General features: G+C 57.9%; 3 protein-coding genes across 5 annotated transcripts; 2 read left to right on the forward strand and 1 right to left on the reverse strand.

Annotated features, from left to right (window-relative positions):
• The first annotated feature begins 4,611 nt into the window (after positions 1-4,611).
• On the forward strand, positions 4,612-5,502 carry LTA (lymphotoxin alpha). The gene is made up of 3 exons (XM_008157361.3): positions 4,612-4,704; positions 4,786-4,885; positions 5,096-5,502. Exons 1-3 carry the CDS (start codon positions 4,612-4,614, stop codon positions 5,500-5,502), a joined length of 600 nt encoding a protein of 199 aa, XP_008155583.1.
• Positions 5,503-7,134: 1,632 nt separating this feature from the next.
• On the forward strand, positions 7,135-14,775 carry TNF (tumor necrosis factor). 3 transcript variants are annotated; one of them, XM_054722131.1, is made up of 5 exons: positions 7,135-7,412; positions 7,954-7,993; positions 8,177-8,224; positions 8,517-8,805; positions 14,716-14,775. In XM_054722131.1, coding segments are annotated over exons 1-5 (564 nt in total). In that variant the 5' UTR covers positions 7,135-7,226; the 3' UTR covers positions 14,717-14,775. The 3 variants fall into 3 exon arrangements, with proteins under 3 accessions (XP_054578106.1, XP_054578104.1, XP_054578105.1); XM_054722129.1 differs by lacking the exon at positions 14,716-14,775 and having other exon boundaries at positions 8,517-9,671; XM_054722130.1 differs by lacking the exon at positions 14,716-14,775 and having other exon boundaries at positions 7,957-7,993; positions 8,517-9,671.
• Positions 14,776-22,375: 7,600 nt separating this feature from the next.
• On the reverse strand, positions 22,376-23,947 carry LTB (lymphotoxin beta). The gene is made up of 4 exons (XM_008157359.3): positions 23,612-23,947; positions 23,221-23,272; positions 22,970-23,041; positions 22,376-22,855 (listed from the first exon to the last, which is right to left on the reverse strand). The coding sequence occupies exons 1-4, from the start codon at positions 23,768-23,770 to the stop codon at positions 22,419-22,421; spliced, it is 720 nt and encodes a 239-aa protein (XP_008155581.1). The 5' UTR covers positions 23,771-23,947; the 3' UTR covers positions 22,376-22,418.
• Positions 23,948-24,746: the final 799 nt, after the last annotated feature.

The raw sequence follows: 24,746 nt of genomic DNA on the forward strand, positions 1-24,746 counted from the left end.
TGGTTGCGGGCACATCCCCAGTAGGAGGTGTGCAGGAGGCAGCTGGTCGATGTTTCTCTCTCATCGATGTTTCTGGCTCTCTGTCCCTCTCGCTTCCTCTCTGTAAAAGATCAATAAAATATGTTTAAATAAATAAATAAAACATAAAAAGGCCAGTCACCTCCGCCTCCCATCTCTGCGCCTTTCTCTCTGTTTCTCGCACACGCACACGCACACGCACACTGAATCCTCCAAAGCGTCCCACGGTTGACTAACCCCAGATGCTTTACCCTGCTCCCCTGGCCCGTGCGTGGTCTAGGCCCACTCTCCCCTCTCCCTCCGACTGCATCTCCCCCCCCTCCCCTTCCTCTGCTCCAGCCACCCAGCTCCCTCTGCTCCCCTCACCCCTCGGCGCCCGCCTCCTGGACTGTGCAGAAGCTGGCCCGTTGCCTGGAATGCCTTTTCTCCAAACGTCACCTGGTCACTCTTGTCATGTGGGCCTCAGCCTAAACGCCACCTCTCAGAGAGGCCCTTCCCGACCTGCCCCTCTGATCAGGCCGATCCCTCCTCGGCGCGCTTCCTCCGCCTGGCCTGGCCTCACTGGGCTGTGGGCTCCCGGAGCCGCCTGGCCTGGCCTCACTGGGCTCTGCGCTCCCGGAGCCGGGCCCTGGCCTGGCCTCACTGGGCTGTGGGCTCCCGGAGCCGCCTGGCCTGGCCTCACTGGGCTGTGGGCTCCCGGAGCCGCCTGGCCTGGCCTCACTGGGCTGTAGGCTCCCGGAGCCGGGCCCTGGCCTGGCCTCACTGGGCTGTGGGCTCCCGGAGCCGCCTGGCCTGGCCTCACTGGGCTGTGGGCTCCAGGAACCGGGCCCTGGCCTCACTGGGTTGTGGGCTCCAGGAGCCGCCTGGCCTGGCCTCACTGGGCTGTGGGCTCCAGGAGCCGCCTGGCCTGGCCTCACTGGGCTGTGGGCTCCCGGAGCCGCCTGGCCTGGCCTCACTGGGCTGTGGGCTCCCGGAGCCGCCTGGCCTGGCCTCACTGGGCTGTGGGCTCCCGGAGCCGCCTGGCCTGGCCTCACTGGGCTGTGGGCTCTAGGAGCTGGGCCCTGGCCTGGCCTCACTGGGCTGTGAGCTCTAGGAGCTGGGCCCTGGCCTGGCCTCACTGGGCTGTGGGCTCCAGGAGCCGCCTGGCCTGGCCTCACTGGGCTGTGGGCTCCCGGAGCCGCCTGGCCTGGCCTCACTGGGCTGTGGGCTCCCGGAGCCGGGCCCTGGCCTCACTGGGCTGTGGGCTCCCGGAGCCGGGCCCTGGCTGACCGGCCGCCACTGTGCCCCTCGCCCACAGCAGCCCGGCCTCCGCGGAGGGAGGGAGGAGCCCCGGGCAAAGGGGCTAAATCTCACTCTAGCTTTGTGGTGCAGGCTGGGTCTACACTTAGAGTCAGGCTTAACCATAGGGTTGGGCATGGTGCTAGTTGGTTTCAAGATTAGCTCTAGAGACAAGGTTGGGTTAGTTTAGAGAATCTGTTTGGGGTTCATTTATTGAGATGTGTTTAGATGTGACGTTAGGGTTGGGTTTGAGCTGTGATTTGGGTTGAGGTTAAATTTGGGTTAGAGTCAAAGTCGGTATTAAATCCCAATTTCGATTTTGAGGCCAAGTTTAGGTTTGAGGCGAGTGCCGTCTCAGCCAGGTTGGAAGCCTCGGAGAGTCCCCTGGCCTCTGCCGAGACCACAGTGAGACCGGGCCGAGCTGGGGCGCAGGCTCCAGGCACCAGCACTCCCCTCGGGAAAGCCCCGGGCCAGCTGCCGGCCACCCCAAGAAAGAAACCAAATTTCACACAACCTCCTTCGAAACTGAGATCGAAACCAAGATTGGCCCATCTGAAGAGGCGCCCTCAGCACAGCGCCCCCGTGACGGCCGCGCGGCAGCCCTGCCTCCTCCTCTCTGCCTCCCTCGCCTCCCCACCACGCCTCACCTTCCCCTTTCTGTCCATCAGTGCTCCGTCCTGCTCTCTGACCTCACGGTTTCTCTTTCTCGCTGTAATTGCAAGGCCCTTTTATACTTTTCTAGAGCGGCGGTCTCTGTCCACCAGCCCCTACCATCAGGGCGGCAGAGAGACAACAGGAAGAAGAAAGGCCCAGAGAAAGAGGGGCCCAGAGAAAAGGGAAGGGGCAGGAACCCGAGGGGCACCAACGGGCGACCGAGACAGTGAGGCTCGAAGAGCAGAACCCGAGAGGCAGGCCACGATGTTTACAGACGCCTCTGTGACCACGGCTCTCCCTCCCTCACACCTGCTCAGCCGCCAGGCCCGTGGGCTTTGCCTGGAAACTCCTCCTTTCCACTCTCCTGCTGCGGCTCCCGCAGAAATGCAGGCTCCCGTCACCTCCCGGCCGGGGCACTGCGAGCCCTCCTGACTGGTCTGCACACCTCTGGGTTCCCCCCCACACTCCCCCACCCCCCCCACCCCCCCACCCCCCCACTCCCCCACCCCACCCCCCACCCACGGCTCCCGCCCAATCCTAACACCAATCCGGCGCCCGGCTCACTCCGCCGTTTGGTGGCTCCCACCACAGTCAGCGACCTTCAGGAGGAGTTCCCAGCCACATGCCAGGCCCCGTCCCCTGCGCCGGCAGCCAATCGCACCGCTCAGCACACGCCTGCCATCTGCGCACACGGCTCCCTCCGTCCGAACTCCTCCTCACCGTCCTGGCCTCGATGCCTACAGCCTGAAGCCCCTCTCCCCGGGCGCCACGCTTTTCCGCGGGCCGCCGTGAGCGCCCGTCATGGATCTTGTCACACCTGCTGTCCTGTCCCGGGAACTTCCCTGTCTCCCACTCTGGGTTTTGAGGTCCTGGAGGTCAGGAGCCTGTCCTTCGCGTCTGCATTCTCAAGGTCTGGTACAAGGTGCTCAATCAATGTCAGTGGAACGAGAAAACGCTAAGGATACGGAATGAGAACGCAAAGAAATCACGGATAAGACTATAAGGCAGGAACGGCAGCGTGCAGGGCTGCGGGCGGGAGCGGGGGGCGGGGCACCTGTGCACACCCTGGAGGTCACTGAGCACAGCACACCGCCCCGGGCTCGCTGCCAGAGGAGAGGGCCCCGCGCCCAGCGCCCCGCGCCCAGGGAGGAGGGTTGCGCCTCCATCGCCACCACCCTCAGCACCAGCCCCTCCAAAACTGCGAATGGAAGCTGACGGCATTAGTGACAGCCATGACTGTTCTCAGTCTCATGAAACATGAACACAATCATCTTTAGAAACCTCGCTTGTTTTTAACCTGCAACTTACAAGCAAAGTGAAAACTGGCTCGTGTTCAAGAATGTTCACGTCAATGTTTTCAAGCTGGCCCAGTTCCAGGACACATCAATTAGTCTCTTCACACAACAGAAAGTCATCGCAGCCGCCTGGCGGCTCACGCAGCGCGGCCGGAAGAAGCCACACGCCAGCGCGCTCGGTGTGGCTTCATGCATCTGCCGCGCACAGGCAGGAAGAGCCCATCGGTGTGAGGCCAGAGTGGCCGCCCGGAGGGTGCTCCCTGGGAGGGACCCGAGAGCATGTGCAGTGGCGGCTGCGTGGCTGCCACCAGGCGGGACCCTGCTGTCGGAGGGGGAGCCCCTCACAGCTAACATCAAGCCGGGCCCCACGCTGAAACCCGCTGCACCCCTCCCCGGGGGCGGTGCTTGTGTGGGGCTATGGAACCCGATCTGTGGGGGCCACGAAGGGAAGGCCAGGTGAGGGGGGCACCCTCGGGATGAGCCCCGGCATCGTGTCCGGGTCCGGACGTGCATGCCTCCCCGGACAGAGCCATAACCAAGGGCCCCGGCAAGGCGCGTGTCCCGGGCTCCTTGGTGTGAACCTCGACCTGAGAGTGCGCACTGGGCACCGGGGCAGGGCCGCCGGGACAGGACAGGGTGCCCGACAGGGTGGGCCCAGAGAGAAGCCCGCAGTCGGAGGGAGGCCGAGCTGTTCCACGAACCGCCCTCCAGGGAGCCAGGCCTCCAGCCCACACCCAGCTGCTGCCCTGGGCTCCCCGAATTCACCGTCCTTCTCTGGAACTCCTAAGCCTGACCCCACTCCCTGGCCCTCCCGGCCCACAATTCCCCTGACCCCCCACCCTTTCCCAGAACCCAGTCGTCCGCGCAGCCTGCGGTTGGTTCTCTCGGGGCCTCAGCCTTCCTGCCTTCGGCTGAAAGGCAGCACCTCCTAAGCCCTGGGGGCTTCCCCGGCCAGCCGGCCCAGAACCGCCTGCCGCTGCCGCTTCCTCTATAAAGGGCCCCGGGGCGACAGCAGGTGAGCCTCTGCCACCCCATCTCCCCGCGCCCCTCGGTGGCTCTCCCCACGCCTCCCGCGCCTCCTGCCTGGGCCTGGGCCTCGGCCTGGGCGGCTGGGCTTTGGTTTGTTCCTGTCTCTCACTGCAGGTCGGTGGGTCTCCCTGTCTGTCACACAGCCTGTGTCTGCCTCCGCCCGCTCTGCTCCCCTCCTCCGCCTCTCTGTCTCCCCTGCTCGCTCACCTCGGTTCCCGACTGCGTCTGGTCCCGTCGCTGCCTGTCACCCTGTCTCGCGGTGGCTGTCGCCCGGGGAGGAGGCCGGCTGGGCCGTGCGCCCGCCCCGCCCCTCACGTCTCCCCCCTGCAGGTCTCCCATGCCACCACCTGGACACCTCTGCCTGCGGAGGGGGTGTGGCGCCCCTCTCCTGCTCCTGGGGCTGCTGCTGGCCCTGCCACCTGCGGCCCAGGTGAGACTGCAGGAGAAGGGGGTGCAGGGGTGGCCCAGCCGAACCTTGGGCCCCAGAGCCCCCAACTCTGCTCTCCCCTAGGGGCTCCCCGATGTTGGCCTCTCAGCTGCGCAGACTGCCCATCAGCACCCCCAGAAGCACTTCGCACAAGGCACCCTCAAACCTGCCGCTCACCTTGTTGGTAAACACCCCCAGACACAACCCCTCGCCCTCCTGCTACCCCCTTCAGGGCCCAAACAGCTGTCTACTCCACCTCCCGCAGCCCCCCGCCCCGCAAACCGGCTCCCACTCCTGTCCCCCCACCCACCCCCGGAACCTGGGCCGGCACCTGCTTCTTCAGGGACTGAGACCTCGGAGGCCGGGCCCGGACACCCCCTCTGGCTCTTCCTAGGCGACCCCGGCGCCCGGGACGCGCTGCGCTGGAGAGCGAGCTCCGACCGCGCCTTCCTCCGCCACGGCTTCTCGCTGCGCAACAACTCGCTGCTGGTGCCGGCCAGCGGCCTCTACTTCATCTACTCGCAGGTGGTCTTCGCCGGGCCGGGCTGCTGCCCCGCCGCCGCCCCGCTCCACCTGGCGCACGAGGTGCAGCTCTCCTCCGCCCAGTACCCCGCCCACGTGCCGCTGCTCAGCGCGCAGAAGTCCGTGCGCCCCGGGCCGCAGGGGCCCTGGGTGCGCTCCGTGTACCAGGGCGCGGTGTTCCTGCTCACCCAGGGCGACCAGCTCTCCACCAGCACGGACGGCATCGACCACCTGCTCCTCGGGCCCAGTACTGTCTTCTTTGGAGCTTTCGCTCTGTAGAAAATCCCAGAAAGAAAAAAAATTGGTTTCAAGGCCTTCTCCCCATGTTGCCTCCACCCTGACCATTCAAAGGTCGCCTGGCCTGTGACCTTTCCGCACCTCACCTGGGGCTTCCAAGGAAGCGCTCTGGGCACCCAGGGTTCCCACCCCCCCACCCTCCGCTCTGTGCTGCCGCGGCCCGCGGGGCAGGGAGGGCAGGACACGGGGAGCAGGTGGCTGTCTGGAGGCAGGGGGGGGTATTTATGAGGAGAAGAGAATAAGTTATTTATTTATGGAGGATAGGATGGAGCGAAGGGAGAGATAGGGGACAGAGATAAGTGTGCCCACCCGATGCTGGGGGACATCTCGGCCGCCCTGGAGGGACCAGTGCGGGCAGCCAGGCCCTAGGAGAAGAGCCCCCGCCGACACCTCACCAGGAGACACCTCACCAGGAGACACCTCACCAGGAGACATGGGCGCCTCCCTGAGGCCAATAAAGCTTTTTCTGTGAGATGCGCCTGGCTCTGTCCGTCTGTCTGGGAGGGAAGAATGTCTCGGGCTGTTGAAGGAATGGAGGGAGGACAGAGGCCTTGGAGGGGGAGCTGGGGCACACAGAGGTGCAGGGGCCTGCTGGGGGGGAGGGCAGCAGGCCCTGCAGGGAACCGAAGGGTTAGCTAAGAAGGCGAAGGAAGGGTGTGGGTTCAGGTCTGGAGCGGGTAGGTCAGGGGAGCCCTGGCAGATGTGGCCACAGGCAGAGGCTGTGGGGAGTGGGGTTACAGGGAGCTTCCAGAGAGAAGTGACCCCACCGAAGGGTCTTCAGGCCTATGGGGTGGAGCATGGGGATCCCCTGAAAGCCTCCAAGGTGGGGGGCTGGGAAGCATGGTCATGCCCAGGGGCTCTGGGACTAGGCCCTTTCCAGGGATCTGAGGAAGCAGGAGGCCTTTGGGGTCACGTGGCCACACACGGGCTTCATACAAAAACGAGGGCTTCGGGTGCCTTTGGAGCCAAGACTGAAACAGCACTGTTGAGTCCTTCAGAACGAAAGGGGAAGGCCTGCCCTGTGGGGTTCGGGGTCCCTCTGGGTTGTCCCAGGCTTGCCCCTGCTCTTCCCCCAGCCTCTAGGGGCCCACCCCCTTCTCTCCCAGGGACCCCAGCCCCAGCTCAGGACCAGCAGGTTTCCCCCTTTTTCTTCCCGTCAAGGACTCAGCTCTCTGAACCCCTCCCATTTCCGGTGCTGCCCCCATGTGAGTCCTGTCTGGAAATCGGAGGGAAACAGGCCACAGCCCTGGTCCCCAAAAGGAATGGAGACGATGCGAATTGGGGGGCAGAGGGGAACTGAGGTCCAGCCTTTAAGGTCCTACATTCATAACCCTGACTGGCCCAGCAAGGCCACCTTCAAATCCAGATGGGGAGGGTGGCCAGTATCCTTGATGCCTGGGTGTCCCCAACTTTCCAAATCCCCACCCCCGCAATGGAGAAGAAACCAAACCGAGACAGAAGGTGCAGGCCCACTACCGCTTCCTCCAGATGAGCTCATGGGTTTCTCCACCAAGGAAGTTTTCCACCGGCTGAATGAGACTCCCCGCCCTCCTCTCCCCAGGCTATAAAGGCAGCTGCGGCACAGCCAGCAAGCAGAAGCTCCTCAGCGAGGACGGGGAGAGACCAGCTCGGACCCCCTGGAAGTGGTCTCTCAGCGACACGCCCCACCGACACCGACGCCCTCCCCGGCCTCTGGGAGACACAGCATGAGCACTGAGAGCATGATCCGCGACGTGGAGCTGGCGGAGGAGGCGCTCCCCAAGAAGGCAGGGGGCCCCCAGGGCTCCAGACGGTGCTTGTGCATCAGCCTCTTCTCCTTCCTCCTCGTGGCAGGAGCCACCACACTCTTCTGCCTGCTGCACTTGGGGGTGATCGGCCCCCAGAGGGAAGAGGTGAGTGCCTAGCCAGCCTTGGCTCCCCCTCCCCCTGCCACCAAGAGAGAAATGGGGGAGAAAGAGGGTGAGAGGTGGGGAGGGAACACTGGAGAAAGACGGGGAGGCAGAAAGAGAAGTGGAGAGGTCAGGCTGGAGAGGGGACCTGTCACCCAGAAGGTGCTCACTGACATGTGCTGAGTGAGTGGATGAGCAAGCAGACCAGCACACATCAAGAGAGGTGTGCAGAGGGACGTGGGCACGAGTAGAGAGCAAGGGAGCAAACACGTGATAAGAATAAAGATGCAGAGACAACAGAGATGGGAGGCATGGAAGAGACGGTGAAGGAAGGAGGAATAAGGAAAGGTGGAGATAGGGAGTCTGCCTCGTGGACAGCACTCAACAAAAGATTGTCAGATGGATAGGTGAGTGAATGAACTGATGGGTGGAGAGAAAACTAGACACATCAGGCAGGGAGTACACACTAGCTAAGCAGCCAGCTGTCCCCCCCACCCCCACCACCCCCACCTGCTCTGATGCTAATCCTCCTCCTTCTCCCCAGCAGTTCCCGATGGGCAGCCTCCCACTGGCCCAGACCCTCGGTGAGTGTCGCCTAGCCTCTCTCCTACTTCGGGGTTTGGGTAGAGTTGGTGTTAGCCCTCGGATGGCAGCAGCGGGGAAATTTACACCTGGGGATGGAGGGATGAGGAATGGAAGTCAAAGTAGCAGGCTATTTTGGGGGAAACTTCAGGGTTTCACCGTTTTCTTTCCTCTTTCCTCCTCAGGATTATCTTCTCGAACCCCAGGTGACAAGCCTGTGGCCCATGTTGTAGGTAAGAGTTCTGAGGAGGGTCTGGGGGATGCAGAAGCAGGTGGGCTGGGGAGGGCGAGGGTTTGGGAGCTGAGCCCAGGCTGAGGGCAGGCAGTCCTTGGAGACCCTGTGAGAAGAACTCACTGAATTCCAGGTGGGGAGGGAGGGGAAGCGCCACAGGCCGGGGGGATGCTCAGAACCTCGTGGCAGATGGGATATGGGAAGACAGGGGACAGGAACAGGATGTGGGGGGTGGGCAGGATGTGGGGGTGGAACTGACAGGGTCACCCTGACTCCCCTCTCCCTCCCTCCAGCAAACCAGCAAACTGTGGGGCAGCTGCAGTGGCAGAGCAAGGTGGCCAACGCGCTCCTGGCCAATGGTGTCAACCTGACGGACAACCAGCTGGTGGTGCCATTGAGTGGGCTGTACCTGATCTACTCCCAGGTCCTCTTCAAGGGCAGAGGCTGCCCTCACGGCCCCCTGCTGCTCACCCACATCGTCAGCCGCTTTGCCGTCTCCTACAAGGAGAAGATCAACCTCCTCTATGCCATCAAGAGCCCCTGCCAGCGGGAGAGCCCAGAGGGGACGGAGGCCATGCCCTGGTACGAGCCCATCTACCTGGGGGGAGTCTTCCAGCTGGACAAGGGCGATCGGCTCAGTGCCGAGATCAACCTGCCCGACTATCTCGATTTTTCCGAGTCCGGGCAGGTCTACTTTGGGATCGTTGCCCTGTGAGAGAGCAGGAGGTCCATTCTCGTCCACCTCAGTGCCTGTGTCACCCACTCCTTCAGACCACTCCATCCCCTTCTGGGTCAGAAAGGGGATTAGGGGCTCAGGGCTGGGCTCCGAGCGGAAGACTTTAAACAGCACTCAGAAACTGTGCACTGTGGTGTGGCCTGGACCACGGGGCACCGGCCGCTGCCAAGCACTCAGAATGCAGGTTTGGGTGCCTGGACGCAGCCTGGGACCCCTGGGCTGGGGCCTGGGAAGCTCTCGTTCTGGCCAGACCCCTCAGAGCACCCCGAGAAGATCTGACCTACAAACTGGCTGAGTGGCCTCAGGCCCTTCTCTCTTCAAATGTTCCGGGAAGCTTCCCAGGGGGCCAGCTCCTCTATTTATGTTTGCACTTGTGATTATTTATTATTATTTATTATTTATTTATTTGCTAATAAGAGTATTTATTCGGGAGGTCAGGTGTCCAGGGAGACCCAACGCGAGGGCTGCCTGGGCTCAGACGTGTTTTCCGTGAAAATGGAGCTGAACTCTAGGCTCTTCCCACCTGGCCTCCTGGTCTCGTGTCTCCCTTTGCTTGTGTTTTTAAGAACATCGATCTGATGAAGGTGTCTAAATAATGTTGATTTAGTGACTGACTGTCGCTACATCGCTGAACCTCTGCTCCCCAGGGGAGCTGTGCCTGTAACCGCCCTACTGGTCAGTGGCGAGAAATAAAGTGTGCTTAGAAAAGCAACTCGGTCTCTTTCTTGGAATTGACTCTGCATTGGGCGTGCGGCCTGCTCCCTGGAGTCCTCTCTCCACAGGGCTTGGGTACCTGGACCCAGTCCTCACTCCCTGGACTGCTGGGCTCAGGAGACCCCACAGAACACAGAGCTCAGCCAGACAGCCCCACCCATAGGAACCTGCAGCCCAGCCTAATCGCCTCCGCCTCGGGCCTGGGAATTTCCAGCTCCGGGAATTCCAGCCGGAGAGGGGAAGTCCTGAGCTCAGGTGCTCAGGGGCGGCTGCTGGCTGCTGTGAGAGAACCAGGAGGAGCCCCGTGCTCCGGCACCTGAGTCACAGCCAAGGGCTTCCAGACAGTCAGGCATCCGGACTCCACACCCCCCGGGGGCCTCCAGCCCACCTGGCGCACCTGGCCACCTGAACCAGTCACTGACCTCCCCCGTCAAATGGAGAGAGGGATGCCCACCGCGGACGCAGCCACCGGAGAACAGCTGCCTCGGTGCCCCGCACAGCACCTGACCGGGGGCCGCCGTGAATCCCGGCTTTTCCCGCTCACTCAGCCCAGCCATCCTATCCCCTCCCCTCTCAGTGGGTAGGACTGAAGAGAAAAAAGACAATAAAAAGCTAGCAATAAGATGTGGGTGACGGGTCCACACGCCAGCCTGGTCTCCCTGGTTTTTTTGGCAAATGATGAGGGGAGGGCTGTGCGGCGGGGACTTGGAAAGAGAAAGCACCCCCACCCCAGGAGGCTCTTCTGGGCCCAGAGTCCCAGACACACGTGGAGGCAGAACTGGAGGCCCAGCGAACCGGCGCTCTCACGGGGCCCGGACCCCGGGTTTCCTCCCGGCCACTGAGGAGCAGCCAAAGAAATACAATGCCACTATGGTCAAGCAGCTAAATTACCGAAATCAAGTAGGTTGAGGCCGGAGGAAACAATTTTATTCTTGCTTTAACCAGTCTTGGAACTTAAGCTTTTGAACGCCCCAGTCCTGTGTCAATGTCTAGATGTGCACCAGGCCTCCCGATAACCTCTGTGGAGCCCCTGAAGGACGAAGGAGCGAATGTCCCTGCAGCCAGACCAGCTGGCGTCCTGCGGACAGACGCCCGTCACGGAGAATTCCTCTCTGGGACCAGTCCCGAGGCTGAGCTTGCGGGGCCGTTTCTTGTCGAGAAAGGACTGTGTCCGAACAGAGCCCTCCGCTTGCTTTCTTCCTCTGAACTCTGCGTCTTGCCTGCGGTGTTTCCAGTTTGTAAGCCTAAGACCTTCGAATGAACGGTCCCCGGTTACTACCAGCCAAAGCCTCGCGATCACCAGCCTTCACCGGTTACTACCAGCCAAAGCCTCGTGATCACCAGCCTTCACCGGTTACTACCAGCCAAAGCCTCGCGATCACCAGCCTTCACCGGTTACTACCAGCCAAAGCCTCGTGATCACCAGCCTTCACCGGTTACTACCAGCCAAAGCCTGGCGATGCCGCGGCGCTCAGGGCTCATGGAGACGCCCTGCTTTGACCTGCGCTGCCCTGGGCTGTGTGTCTCCATGACCGCTCGGGAGGCCGGTGGTAAGTCCTCTAGGTTCTGACTCCCCTTCTGTTACCAGAGAGTCCAATTCCTTCTGCACGGTGGGAGTGGGGTTCTTACAATGTCTCTAGAACTTTCTAAGATTTGCATGGGAGAAGGAGTGTTTTTATTGGCGTGGAGTTACATTCCTCAGGTTGTGAAGTCCCCTGCCCTTAGCCCACTCCTGCAAGAGGTGCGCTGGGGATCCCGCAGAGCCGACAGGAGGGCCAGTGTCCCGAGCTGCCGCCCGTGTTGGGTCCAGTGCAGCCTCAGCTAATTAAAGTCCGTTCCTCCGTTGGGCAGAGGCCACACGGCTGAAGGCCATGCGGGTGGATGCAGGAGTCCCAAGAGGGCCTGAGGGCCAAAGACCAGGAGCCAAGAGCCAGACGCCCTTTGTTCAGAAGTTTAAATAGTCAGACTCTCACCCTCACTGTGGCCATGCCTGTCCTGGCCCATTCCCTGCTCCCTGGTGCGGCGGGCAGGCAGGCCAGCGCCTTCCCACAACCCTCAGGCCTCACCGGGCACATGTCCGCCCCGCCTCCATCGCCAGCGGGAACGGACTGGGAGAGCGTTAAACTACAGCTTCCTGGCAACCCTGCCCACAGGGATGTCTGGTCCTCCCTCCTCCGTCCGCTCAGTAACAGCCGGGGTGTTGTAACAGTGCCACCCGCTTTGGCGGCGGTTCAGAGCCGCCACTCGGGGTCCCTGGCTCTGGTGTTTGTGATGGGGTGTCCTCTCTCTCAGTCTGCTACTGAAGGACAGCCCCAGCGGGAACACCAGCTGCATACATGTTCAAAACTTAGGATTTATTCTCTATTAAATCATATCCCAATGGACCTCAAACACAACTTAGAACTGCAGTGGCCACTTCAGAGATCTTTTGAAATGCCAAAATTAGTTACATCTTAGGAATGTTAAACAACCTGAATGAGAAGCATTTTTCAGTTGGAATTTAGAGGCCTCTAAGAAATGAAATGATGCACGGATAGACAACATCTCCTTGTCTTATTTTTTGTTTAATATATGTTATATTGATTTTTTACAGAGAGAAAGGAAGAGGGATAGAGAGTTAGAAACATGGATGAGAGAGAAACATCGATCAGCTGCCTCCTGCACACCCCACACTGGGGATGCGCCCGCAACCAAGGTACATGCCCTTGACAGGAATCGAACCTGGGACCCCTCAGTCGCAGGCCGATGCTCTATCCACTGAGCCACACCGGCCAGGACTCTCCTTGTCTTCTTGTCCAACCGTGACAGCTTTAACATGGGACCCCTAAAATATCCCCACAGTCCTCCCTCAGGAACTCTAGCTAGCCTGTTATATCTACAAACATTTTTGTCCCCCTCCTGTGCCTTATGGCACAAAATAGACCAACTAAGCCAAAATGACTTAAAACTCTAATAGCCATTGAGAGAAAACTTTAAGTCCACCTCAAGGGCCTCCCTTAGAGAGAATTTCAAACCTCTTGGGGTACTGGAATGAATTCTTTGATTGATATGCAGAAGCTTCTAATCTAAAAGACAAATTGATTTTGCCCTGGTTGGTACTTTCAGTGGTTAGAGAGTCAGCCCACGCACTGAAGGGTCACGGGTTCGATTCCTGGCCAAGGGCACATACCTGGGTTGGTCCGGGTACATGCAGGAGGCAACCAATTAAGTCTCTCTCCCTCTCTCTCTCTCTCCCCCCCTCCCTCCTTCCCTTCCAGTCTCTCTAAAAATCAATGGAAAAAATATCCTCAGGTGAGAATTAACAAACATACAAAGACAAATTGATTTTAAAAGCAGCTCTAAAAGGATCCTAAAGAAGCTTGAGCCCTAGCCAGCTTGGCTCAGTGGATAGAGCGTCGGCCTTCGGACTGAAGGGTCCCGGGTTCGATTCTGGCCAAGGGCACATGCCTGGGTTTCGGGCTTGATCCCCAGTAAGGGGCGTGCAGGAGGCAGCCGATCAATGATTCTCTCATCATTGATGTTTCTATCTCTCTCCTCCCTTCCTCTCTGAAATCAATAAAGAAATATATATTTAAGAAGCTTGACCATCTAAGCAGATATTTTAACTTTTCTTCCTGATTCTACCCACTCCCCCCTCCCCCCGGCACTACCCTCCCTCCTGCCCCCAGAAACCTGATATTTCAAAGAACTTAATGACTCTATGGTCAGAAATTTGGCGAAATTGGAAGCTAAAGATTCAAAACTTGTTGGGAATTTTTTAAAAGCCTCCTCCCTAAACAAAATTAAACTACGCACCCAGAGGGAAAGAAGCCAGTTGGGAATGATGTACGTGGATGGGTAGATCAGCCTCTGATGCCACATAAGTTAAAACCCAGCTCTGTGGGTATTGAGAGCAACTGTCCTCATCTTACAGATCTGGGAAGCAGCTCTGGAAGCAGCTCGGGGCCCACCTGTCTCTGCCTCCGACCCTAAGGCTGAAGGAAGAAAAGGGACATGAGCATTTTTGTACAAAGCACAAACTCATGCTCTGACTCCAAGATTCCTTGCCAAGGACAAACACAAGCCTTAACTGTCTTATTCACAAACATAATAAGAAAAGGCCTTAGCCATCTGAATAAATAAACTTAACTTATCCATTAGTGGGGTTTTGCCTTATTTTACTAACTCATGGCTGAAATTTTAAAAACAAAAGTACCAGGCCTCCGTTTGCATCTGTCTGTGTTCATGTACGGCGTGTGGAAGTTTCTACCCCGAGGTAATATTGCTAATTGGAAAAGTCTGCTTAATTGGCTGAAGGAAATTAAGCACTTACATACAATTTCTCAAAAATATAATAGAAACGACTCCACATGCTTCCTCAGGACCGAGTCTGTGGGAGCACATCTGTAGGAGAGCTGCTTTCGGTTGGGCTTGGTGACACCGGCAGCCCCTTAGGTAACACTCAGCCGCCTGGGCTCCCTGGTCAGCAGCTCGCCAGGCAGGGGAGGTCCCGCTGTCTCTGCTGCAGAATCTGTCAGCAAGAAAAGCAACTCGGTGCAAGGAAATGTCCGTGAGGACCCACAGCCACTGAGAACAGGGGATACACGCGTCAGGGAACTCTTCAGCGACACTTACGTTTTCTGGTGTGTTTACTGAGATAGTTCATCAGAATCTCTGGGCCCGGCTGGTGTAGCTCACAGGGTCAGCATTGAGCCAGGAACCAAGAGGCCACGGTCCAATTACTGGTCAGGGCCCATGCCCAGCTTTTGGGCTCCATCCCCTGTGGAGGGCGTGCAGGAGGCAGCGGATCGATGATGTTTCTCTCTCATCAATGTTTCTATCTCTCCATCTCTCTACCTTCCTCTGCCTCTAAAAATTCAATAAAAAGTATATTTGAAAAAAATCTTTTAGTAACTTGTATCCCAGAGTTTTGCCAAGTTAAGTTAAATGATGAGTCAGGTTAAATTCATTGAGTATCTAGATCATTTCCCCAAAAAATAAAATACTAGAACATCAATTGTTAAACAAGTCTAAGTTTATCTACTGTTGACTTCTCATTACAGATAAACTAAAAGATAAGTTTGGACCTGTTAATGGACATGTTTCACACTTGAGGAAGCATATGCACCTGAAAACGATGAACTGTTGCCCTGGCCAGTGTGGCTCAGCTGGTTGGAGCGCTGTCCGTGCACCAGGGGTGGTGGGCTGGTCCCTGGTCAGGGCGCGTGTGGGAGACAACCCACCAATGTTTCTGAGGTGGGTGTTTCTCTCTCCCTCCTGCTTCCCTCCCTTCCTCTTTCCAAAAATCAATTTAAAAAAAAACTAAAAATTGTGAAATATATTTGCCAGTAAAAGAAACTATGTTTCTAGAGGATATGAAATATATTCATAAATTTGCCAACCTAAAGCATGCTAATTGCTTAGTTTTCAGTTGTCATTAGAAATTAAGGTTTCTAAGGGTTAAGAATTCAAATTAATATGAGGTCAATGGGGGGTGAAAGGGGACATATGTAATACTTTCAACAATAAAGATTTTTTTAAAGAAAATAAAAGGATTATAATTAATATGGAAGGAAATAATATGTGTTTTCAGGAAAAGAAGATATAAGTTATGGAAATGCACTTTTTTCCTTAAACCTCTCCCAAGGATATTTTTAAAAAATATATTTTATTGATTTTTTACAGAGAGGAAGAGAGAGGGATAGAGAGTTAGAAACCTCAATCCGCTGCCTCCTGCACACCCCCCCCCCGGGGATGCGCCCGCAACCAAGGCACGTGCCCTTGACCGGAATCGAACCCGGGACCCTTCAGTCCCCAGGCCGACGCTCTATCCACTGAGCCAAACCGGTTTCGGCCCAAGGATATTTTTTAAAGAGAGTCGGGGGGGGGGGGGGGGGAAGAAAGGGAGAAACATCAATCACATCAATTGGTTTCCTCCTGCACGCACCCCAACTGTCCGGGATGGAACCTATAACCCAGGTACGTGCCCTTGACCTGGAATCAAAGGGACCCTTGGGTCCGAGGGCCAAAGCTCTAACCACTGAGCAACCCAGTCAGGGCTGGAAATGCATTTTTGAGAAAATTAAAAGAAAATGGTTTTCCCTGGCCGGTTTGGCTCAGTGGATAGAGCGTCGGCCTACAGACTGAAGGGTCCTGGGTTCGATTCCGATCAAGGGCACATGCCAGGTTGGGGGTTCAGTCCCCAGAAGGGTGTATGCAGGAGACAGCCGATCTATCTCTCTCTCTTCCTTCCTATCTAAAATCAATAAAAATATATTTTTTAAAAAGTTTAAAAAATAAAGTTAGTTATTTCAGAATGAGTGAGAAGTGACAAGTTAAGAGGGACAGGAAAGTTGTGAAAGGTTTGTGAAAAAGGAATCTTGAGAAAAGAATTTTATGTGTGGTCAAGCTAAATAAGATTAAAATTAGGTTAAGTAAGCCCTAGCCGGTTTGCTCAGTGGTTAGAATATGGGCCCATGGACTGAAGGGTCCCGGGTTCGATTCTGGTCAAGAACACAGATTTCAGCTGCAGGCTGAGGGCGCGCGAGGGAGACAACCTATCGATGTGTCTCTCTCACGTGGATGTTTCTCTGACTCTCCCATGCCTCTCTCCCTTGCCATTCTCTCTAAAAACCAATGGAAAAATATGCTCTGGTAAGGATTAACAACAACAACAAAAGGGTTTAATTAAGTAAATAAATTTAAATATCAAAAATTAGAATTTAGTTTTCTCTGTTAAAAGGAGAAAGTTTTTCTATACTATTGGTAAACTCTTTTTTTAAAAAAAATATTTTATTGATTTTTTATAGAGAGGAAGGGAGAGGGAGAGAGCGAGAGTTAGAAACATCGATCAGCTGCCTCCTACACACCCCCTACTGGGAATGTACCTGCAACCAAGGTCCATGCCCTTGACCGGAATCGAACCTGGGACCCTTCAGTCTGAAGGCTGACGCTCTATCCACTGAGCCAAACCGATTAGGGCAGTAAACTCTTTTTAAAACTTTATTGATTTCAGAGAGGAAGGTTGAGGGAGAGAGATAGAAACATCAATGATGAGAGAGAATCATTGATTGGCTGCCTCCTGCACGCCCCCCACAACCCCTCATGTGCCCTGACCGGAACTGAACTGTGACCTCCTGGTTCACAGGTCGATGCTCAACCACTGAGTCAGGATATTGGTATATTCTTACTAAATTATAAAGAGAAAACAAATATTCTGTGTTTTATTAAAATTATTTTATGTCCTCTGTTCCATCAGGTCTTTAATTGCTTGGGTAAATCGTCTTCTTAATATTAAAAGAGCTAAATTTTGTTAACAAATATTTAACTTTCTGTATTTGCCTGTGAAGTCTTTAATCGTCGCAATGATTAAACATAACCGGGTATTGTTTGATGGGGACCCATGATCCTACTTGACCATTATTTTTATTATTTATTTATTACTTTGAAAGAATCATTGGAATATTTTTTGTCGTTTTAAATTAACAACCAAAGCTGTGGCCGATTGGGATGTGCCGGTTGCCCGTGTTACTCAACGCAGGAGCTGCGGGCTGCCGGCCTGTGCGGCGCTCCTGCGGGAACAGCTTCTGCGGGGCTTTGTGAACCCTGCGCACAGGCCCGGCCCCACCGTTAGGGGTCCACGCGGCGCCGAGACCTGGGTGTCAACCAAAGGCCTGTTGGAGCCAGAGCTGCTCCCCGAGGAGTCGGCCGCCCGCCCCGCAGCGCCGGCTGCCGCGCTCGCTCCCCCTCGGGTGCTCAGCGGGCTCACACCCCGGGGCCTCGCTCCCCCTCCGGAGCTCAGCGGTGCGCGCCCCGGGGGCCTCGCTCCCCCTCCGGAGCTCAGCGGGCTCACACCCCGGGGGCCTCTCTCCCCCTCCGGTGCTCAGCGGGCTCACACCCCGGGGGCCTCGCTCCCCCTCCGGTGCTCAGCGGGCTCACACCCCGGGGCCTCGCTCCCCCTCCGGTGCTCAGCGGGCTCACACCCCGGGGCCTCGCTCCCCCTCCGGTGCTCAGCGGGCTCACACCCCGGGGCCTCGCTCCCCCTCCGGTGCTCAGCGGTGCGCGCCCCGGGGGCCTCGCTCCCCCTCCGGAGCTCAGCGGGCTCACACCCCGGGGGCCTCTCTCCCCCTCCGGTGCTCAGCGGGCTCACACCCCGGGGGCCTCTCTCCCCCTCCGGTGCTCAGCGGGCTCACACCCCTGGGGCCTCTCTCCCCCTCCGGTGCTCAGCGGGCTCACACCCCGGGGGCCTCGCTCCCCCTCCGGTGCTCAGCGGGCTCACACCCCGGGGGCCTCGCTCCCCCTCCGGAGCTCAGCGGGCTCACACCCCGGGGGCCTCGCTCCCCCTCCGGTGCTCAGCGGGCTCACACCCCGGGGGCCTCTCTCCCCCTCCGGTGCTCAGCGGGCTCACACCCCGGGGGCCTCGCTCCCCCTCCGGTGCTCAGCGGGCTCACACCCCGGGGGCCTCTCTCCCCCTCCGGTGCTCAGCGGGCTCACACCCCGGGGGCCTCGCTCCCCCTCCGGTGCTCAGCGGGCTCACACCCCTGGGGCCTCTCTCCCCCTCCGGTGCTCAGCGGGCTCACACCCCGGGGGCCTCGCTCCCCCTCCGGTGCTCAGCGGGCTCACGCCCCGGGGGCCTCGCTCCCCCTCCGGTGCTCAGCGGGCTCACACCCCGGGGGCCTCGCTCCTCCTCCGGAGCTCAGCGGAGCGCAGGGGGCAGGAGCGGATGAGCCATCCCTGGCGGGGCTTTCTCTCTCCCGCCTCCGGGCCAGTGCCATGCCCGCGAGCGGAGGCAGCGCCGGTTCTCCCGGGGCGCCCGGCGGAGCTGGGGGGCCGCGGTGGCGAGCACGGAGGAGGCCCAGGACACGTCACGGTTTGGGCAGACGCTGAGGGACCGGACGACACCGGCTCCACCAGAGCCGCCCCGTCCGTCCGTCGGTCCGTCCGGCGGAGACGTGTCCCTCTGTCTTCAGCCGCGGCCCCCGGGGAGCCCCGAGTCGCCAGCGGCGGCCGACACCAGCGGGGAGCGCGGGACCCCAGCGCCCGCGCCGCCCTCAGAAAGCTGACCAATGACTTGTAAACTTTTGAAATATTTGACAAACTTCCCAAAATTAAAAAATTGGGGTCCTTTCTTTCTTAACCTAAACTTAACTTTTGAGATTTTTAAGGAAAATCCATGGCGCCTTCTAAAGGATGCCCCTCTCTTTACGGAAGGAGGACAGCAGCTCCGTGCGTGAGTGTCCGCGCGTGACCCAGGAGGTCCGGTTCGGCTCCCCGCCAGGGCGCACGCCCAGGTTGGGGCTCGGTCCCCAGTGGGGGCATGCAGGAGGCAGCAGATTAATGATTCTCATCTTTGATGTTTCTCTCTCTCCCTTCTCTCTGAAGTCAATAAACATATTTAAAAACAAAAGGAGGGAAAAAACAAATTAGGTCTATTTGAGTTGCTAGAATTACATGGGGAGCATTGTCAAATAAGAAACAATAATAATGTTATACTTGTATGTAATATCATTATCATTAAAATAAATGTTCTAGAAATTGTATTAAAATTCTAGGAATCTACAATATCCTGATATAATGTTTTCATTTGTAATTCTAGTTATCTCAAAATGTTGTGTGTTGCAGAGAAAAGTAAATTTCTTTGTCAATTGCATTTTGATCAGATCTTTAACCACATCATTCTAACGCTGTCATTTACGGAGTCGCCGTCTTACTCTGGTTTTTTTGCAAATATGTTTCATCTTCAGAGAGATTCATGTAGAGAACTCTGACACTTCCTCTAAAATACATATTTCTGCTTAACTGTTAGATTATACCTCGGGACTGGATGAGGATTTGCAGAACTCTGAAGAAAAACTGGAACCCTAGCCAATTTGGCTCAGTGGACGGAGTGCCAGACTGGGGACTGAAGGGTCCCAGGTTTGATTCTGTCAAGGGCACATACCTGGGATTCCGGCTCGGTCCCCAGTAGGGGGCCTGCAGGAGGCAGCCTATCAATGATTCTCTGTCATCATTGATGTTTCTATCTCTCTGTCCTTCTCCCTCCCTCTCTGAAATCAATAAAAATATATTTTAAAAAACCTGTATTCCTCAAAGTTAACAAAAAGAGCAAGACCAACAAGAATTAATAACCTGGGATTGAATGATTACAGTTTTTATGACTTTTTATTTGAAATATTGCTGCTTCTTTACTTTTTTGTTTTTCTAGACATAAAGAAACATTTTTTCTTTGGCAACCTATGAATTAGAGCAATTATACCTTTGTAAGCAGAATTGAAACATTGACCTTTTTCTCCCTACTTGATTTCTCTAGGATGCAGCAATCACAGTGAGTATTCTTCTTTTCATGACATTGTTATTTGCCTACGTTAATAAGGATCTGTTCTCCTTGTCAGAGGACTCATTTGGAAAGCGGCTATGTTACCAAGCTTTCGGTGGGATGTCCTTTGAGAGAGACGTACGTAGATTCCGAGACGAGCAGACAGCTTCAAGGGATTAGGAGTGACTTATGGAAGCCAATGAAACCGTTGGCCCCGCCGGCCGGACCCTGCTTGCAGCCTCTCGGAAGCCTGATCCGATGAGTAACGAAGGCCACTTCCTGCAGGTGCAGGACCTCAGTTACTCTGGGGACCTCAAGAAGAGAGGAACTCGCCAAACCTATAGGTTTGTCTGATGACAAGTCCTTGCCGTGGCTTTTCTGGCCTCAGGGGCCTTTAAAGTTCCTTATGAAGATTCCTTATGACAAATTCCAAAAAGCAGATTTTTTAAAATTTTTTATTTATTTTTAGAGAGAAAGAGAGAGGGAGAGATGGAAACATCAATGATGAGAATCATTGATTGGCTGCCTCCTGCATGTCCCCCATGGGGATCGAGCCCACAACCAGAAATTGAACCGTGACCACTGAGCCACACCGGCCGGGTAAAGCAGATTTTTAAAAACCTATTCTTGCTGTTCCTATGTAAATAACAAGCCAACTTGATTGAAACTAGATTTATTTCACAAACAAATTGGTCTTAGCTATATTTGGTAAAAATGAGGGTTATTTTAGAGAGCAAAATTGTTTAATACACCTTTCTGGATATTAGATTCTAGTGCTGTTATCTTTTTTTGGCGTTACTGTTAATCCTCACCTGTGCCCTTGACCGCAATTGGACCCGGGACCCTTCAGTCCTCAGGCCAACGCTCTCACCACCGAGCTAAACCGGTTCTTTGGAGGTTTTATTCATAAGGCTAAACTGGACCAGATCTCGAATTCTCCTATTGTCCTCTAACATCTGGCTATGCGTCTCCAAGCTGACACTGCCTGTCTTTCTCGCATCCTTTGATTTGTCATCCTTGAGAACTAAAACTGCCCTTTTCCCAAAGTCATACCCGCGAAAGCGGACGACGTGATGTAACCGTCAGAGAAATCAGCCAGATCCCCAGAGACATTCAAACTGCAGAGCGGGCGGTCAGCCTCAGCCGCCGTCGGAAGGGGCTCGGGCCAGACATCGAGACTGGCTGCCTTCAGAGCTCAGGGATGGCTGACAGGCAGCGCCAATCGGTCCACACTGTTTTCTTTCGTTTCCATGGAGAGGCTGGTTGTAAATACCTGGCAATCTGCACCAGAGGCCTACCAGGAATTTGGGGAGCCCCTGCACCACGGCCTCCCACAATGAGAGGCAACTGTTTGAGTGACCTGGCCTAGTCCCTGAAACTCGTGTATGTTAGCAATATCTCAGCTGGTCCTTTCCTAACGCTTCGACCTAAAAATGGGCACAAAAACTGAGCTGCCTATAAACTCGTATAGGCAGGCCTGTCCCCAGCCCTCCCCCTTTCTGGGGAGCATGCTAGGTCCAAGGAAGGCACTGCCGCCTTGACATCAAGGGAATTTAAAATGTTTTGTTTGATCTACGATGTTTTCTAAGAGAAGAAATCCTGACCAAAAGGGGAAATGAGTAGTAGAGTGAAGAAATGAAATACAGGCGACAGCAGGCGGGAAACCTGCGGTGTGCAGGGGCGGTGACCCACTGAGGTGACCTAGATAGGGCCTTGGGCCCCCCTCCGCCTGCCCCCGCTGGGGCTGAAAGTCAGTCATGGGGTGAGAGGGCTGCTGTTGCTCACCCCAGGCCCCCACACTTGCCCACTCCGGGAAGGGGACCTGAAGTGCGATAGAGAGGTGAGAACTTTCCATCCCCGCAGGAGGCGTCACCCTTTCCTCCTCTCCTCCTCCTCGGGTTCTCCATGGCGTCCCCAGACACCATCCCAAGCCATCCACCCTCTCTCAGCACCCTCCCAGCCCTCTCCTCAGCATCCTCCCTGCGGCCGGGGGCAGTCCTGCCGGGGCCCCTCCGGCTGCTCCCCAGCATCGGCTGCTCCTCGGCTCCTCGGCTTCGGCAGGGCTGCCCTTGCGCGGGGCCTTTCTGCGGGTGCTCGCCTTTTCCAGCAATGACCCCGCTCTCACTGCTGGGCGGGACCCAAGAGAAGAAAGCTGTGTGTGTTGGGGGGGGGGGGGGGGGGCGGCATGCGGCTCTGAGAATCAGGTGCTTGGAGATGCTCTGGGGTTTGAGCAGATCCCCTTCCTTCTACCCTCCAACCGAGCCAATGCTGGGCCACGGCCATTCAGGCGGAGTGGGGCCCGCAGACGCAGGCCGCGGACGGGCCGGCGCCGGGGAGTCCCGGCTGGGGGCGAGCGGCCGGAGAAACGCACAGGCGCCTAAGCAACCGCGCGGACCAGACACGTGGGCTCGCTCGCCGGCGGCGCGCTTTATTGTCCGCTCCCGGCCGCCGTCAGCCCACCATCACCGCCCCGAAGAAGGTCTTCCCGCGGCGGGAGTCCACCAGGTCGGGGTGGCTGATGTTGACGAACACGCGCTCGCCCCGCCGCAGCCGCGCCAGGCCGCCGAAGCCCACGCTCGCGTACCAGAGCCTCCCGGCCGCGTCCAGCGCGGGGCGCACGGTCTCCGCGCCCTCCAGCAGCAGCTCGGGGGCCCCGCGGCCGTAGGCGCCGCCCGCCCGGTACAGCCGGCTCTGCAGCGTGAGCCCGCGGGCGAGGGGGCCGCGGTCCGCGGGGGGCGCCCGGCCGCGGTAGCCCACGTGGCAGTAGAGGTAGTAGAGGCCGTCCCGCGGCAGCGCCAGCCCCGCGGCGCCGAACTGCGCGCCGCTCCGCACGAACGCCTCCTCCTTCGCCGCCTCCCAGCCCAGCCCGCCGCCCTGCGTCCAGGCGCCTGCGGAGAGAGCGCGGCTCTCGGGTCCCGTCCCCCATCCCCGGGGAGCGCCGCCGCCCGGGACTCCCGGAGGGCGGGCAGGGGCCGGGCCGGGCAGGTCTACGAGGCCCTTACCTATGAGGTGGGCCGCCGGGGGCCCGGGGCTGGGGTCGGTTTCTGCGTCCTGCTCCGGCAGCTCCTGGGACCCTGGAAGGGGCGAAGAGCCCAGGATTGGGGCAGGGCGGCCGCCGCGCCTGGTCCCGGGACGAGGCCCTGGATCCCCGGAGGAAGAGCAGAGTGTATGGGGGGGGGGGGGTGCAGATGGATGGGGGCGAGGAGTCCCGGGAGCTGGAGCTGGAGCGGGAGGGGAGACGGTCTGCTCTTACCCAGTCGCTGCTGGGCCTGTGCTTGTGCCCCGGGGTGAGGGGGCTCTGCCACCTGGACGGGGAGGGAGGGTCACAGTGCCCAGAGGTCAGTCCAGCTGATGCCAACCCCACCTCCCACTGTAGACCCAGCCTCCCCGCCAGCACCATCTCCCTGGAGGGGAGAGCAAGCCGCGCAGGTACACTGGGCAGAGCGACAGCAGCGAGTATGTCTTGGGAGGGGAAGGAGACAGACAGACAGAACCGGGAAGGGGCTGGGAGCCCTCAGGAGGCAGCAGCATCAAGGAGCGTGGGACAGGACCAGCACAGGGGAGGCAGACAGGCCGGCTGGGCAGGTGACAGGGACCCGGCAGATGAGCAGCGCAGACCCGCGGCACTGGCTGCAGCCACTCACCAGCCCTGGCTTCGGGGGCGCCGCGACCAGCACGGCCAGCACAGTGATGGGCACAGCCAGCAGCAGGGTCACCAGGGAGGCGGCTCCTGCCACAGCCAGCAGGAGGCAGCCCTTCCCCTGGGGCCTCCTCCCCCAGCCCTCCAGCTCCAGGGCCCCCATTGAGACTGAGCCAGGGCCAGGGCCGGGGGGCTTTCATATCTCAGGGGTGGGGCCACCCCCTCCCCATAGACCCACACACCTGGCTGGGACTTTCCACACACCCCTGCTCCCCTCACCCAGCTTCCTGTTTACCCAGAGCTGGGGTGGGGCAGCTGGATGCCTGGGTTCCTTGAACTGGGGAAGGAGTGGAGGCGAGGAGGCAGGCTTTTCGGGGTAGATCTGGAGGGTGTCTTGAGGTCTCCTGGCTCCGGAGGGAGGGAGCGTGGCCCGAGCAGGGCAGGTGGCTTGCAGAAAGCCTGGCAGCAAAGCTGCAATGAGAACACAAAACTCCCGATACCCAGCACAGCCTGCAGCCCTCTGCACCCCAGAGGCGGGTGCTGCACAGAGGGCTGCACCCCAACCCTGAGGTCCAGAACGGGGGTCTTGAGGGATAGATGTCCCTGCACTGGGCTGACCTCCATTCCCATGCTCCCCCCAGCCCCCAGAACTGGCTGCACGGCAGCGATGGCAGCTGAGGGGGGCTGCCTCGCTGAGGAGGGATGGGGAGCATCACCTCCCTGGCTCCAGAGTGCACAGAAGAGCCGCAAAGCACCCCCCAAAGAGCTTGGCACCCAGAAGGAGTCCTAGCCATTGAGCAGGTGCTGACTAAATGTTAGGAAGAAATGACAAAGGAGTGAGTCAGCAAAGCCAAGCAGCACTGATAAAGGAATGCTGTGGTGGACAGTGCGGAACACGGGGCTGACGTAGGGGTTGAGGGAAAGGCCGGGCCCGAGGGAGTTAGAGGTGGCTGCACATCACCTCCCCTTCTCAAGGGCGTGTGTGTGTTTGGATAATAACAGTAATATAGCTAATAGGGCCCTAGCCGGTTTGGCTCAGTGGATAGAGTGTCGGCCTGCGGACAGAAGGGTCCCAGGTTCAATTCCAGTCAAGGGTTGCGGGCTCGGTACAACGTGCAGGAGGCAGCCAACCAAGGATT

The sequence above is a fragment of the Eptesicus fuscus genome, chromosome 10 (assembly GCF_027574615.1).
Source record: "Eptesicus fuscus isolate TK198812 chromosome 10, DD_ASM_mEF_20220401, whole genome shotgun sequence".
In the NCBI taxonomy this organism is placed as follows: Eukaryota; Metazoa; Chordata; class Mammalia; order Chiroptera; family Vespertilionidae; genus Eptesicus; species Eptesicus fuscus.

What these genes read in the sequence shown, in the direction of transcription:
- LTB (XM_008157359.3), bottom strand. Translation starts at nt 23,770, where the DNA reads ATGGGGGCCCTGGAGCTGGAGGGCTGGGGGAGGAGGCCCCAGGGGAAG. An exon ending in ACAGGCCCAGCAGCGACTGG is followed by an intron (nt 23,042 to 23,220) that starts GTAAGAGCAGAC and finishes CGCCCCTTCCAG; the next exon opens with GGTCCCAGGAGCTGCCGGAG. An exon ending in CCCGGCGGCCCACCTCATAG is followed by an intron (nt 22,856 to 22,969) that starts GTAAGGGCCTCG and finishes CTCTCTCCGCAG; the next exon opens with GCGCCTGGACGCAGGGCGGC.
- TNF (XM_054722129.1), top strand. Translation starts at nt 7,227, where the DNA reads ATGAGCACTGAGAGCATGATCCGCGACGTGGAGCTGGCGGAGGAGGCG. An exon ending in TCGGCCCCCAGAGGGAAGAG is followed by an intron (nt 7,413 to 7,953) that starts GTGAGTGCCTAG and finishes CCTTCTCCCCAG; the next exon opens with CAGTTCCCGATGGGCAGCCT. An exon ending in GCCTGTGGCCCATGTTGTAG is followed by an intron (nt 8,225 to 8,516) that starts GTAAGAGTTCTG and finishes CCCTCCCTCCAG; the next exon opens with CAAACCAGCAAACTGTGGGG.
- LTA (XM_008157361.3), top strand. Translation starts at nt 4,612, where the DNA reads ATGCCACCACCTGGACACCTCTGCCTGCGGAGGGGGTGTGGCGCCCCT. An exon ending in CCCTGCCACCTGCGGCCCAG is followed by an intron (nt 4,705 to 4,785) that starts GTGAGACTGCAG and finishes GCTCTCCCCTAG; the next exon opens with GGGCTCCCCGATGTTGGCCT. An exon ending in ACCTGCCGCTCACCTTGTTG is followed by an intron (nt 4,886 to 5,095) that starts GTAAACACCCCC and finishes GGCTCTTCCTAG; the next exon opens with GCGACCCCGGCGCCCGGGAC.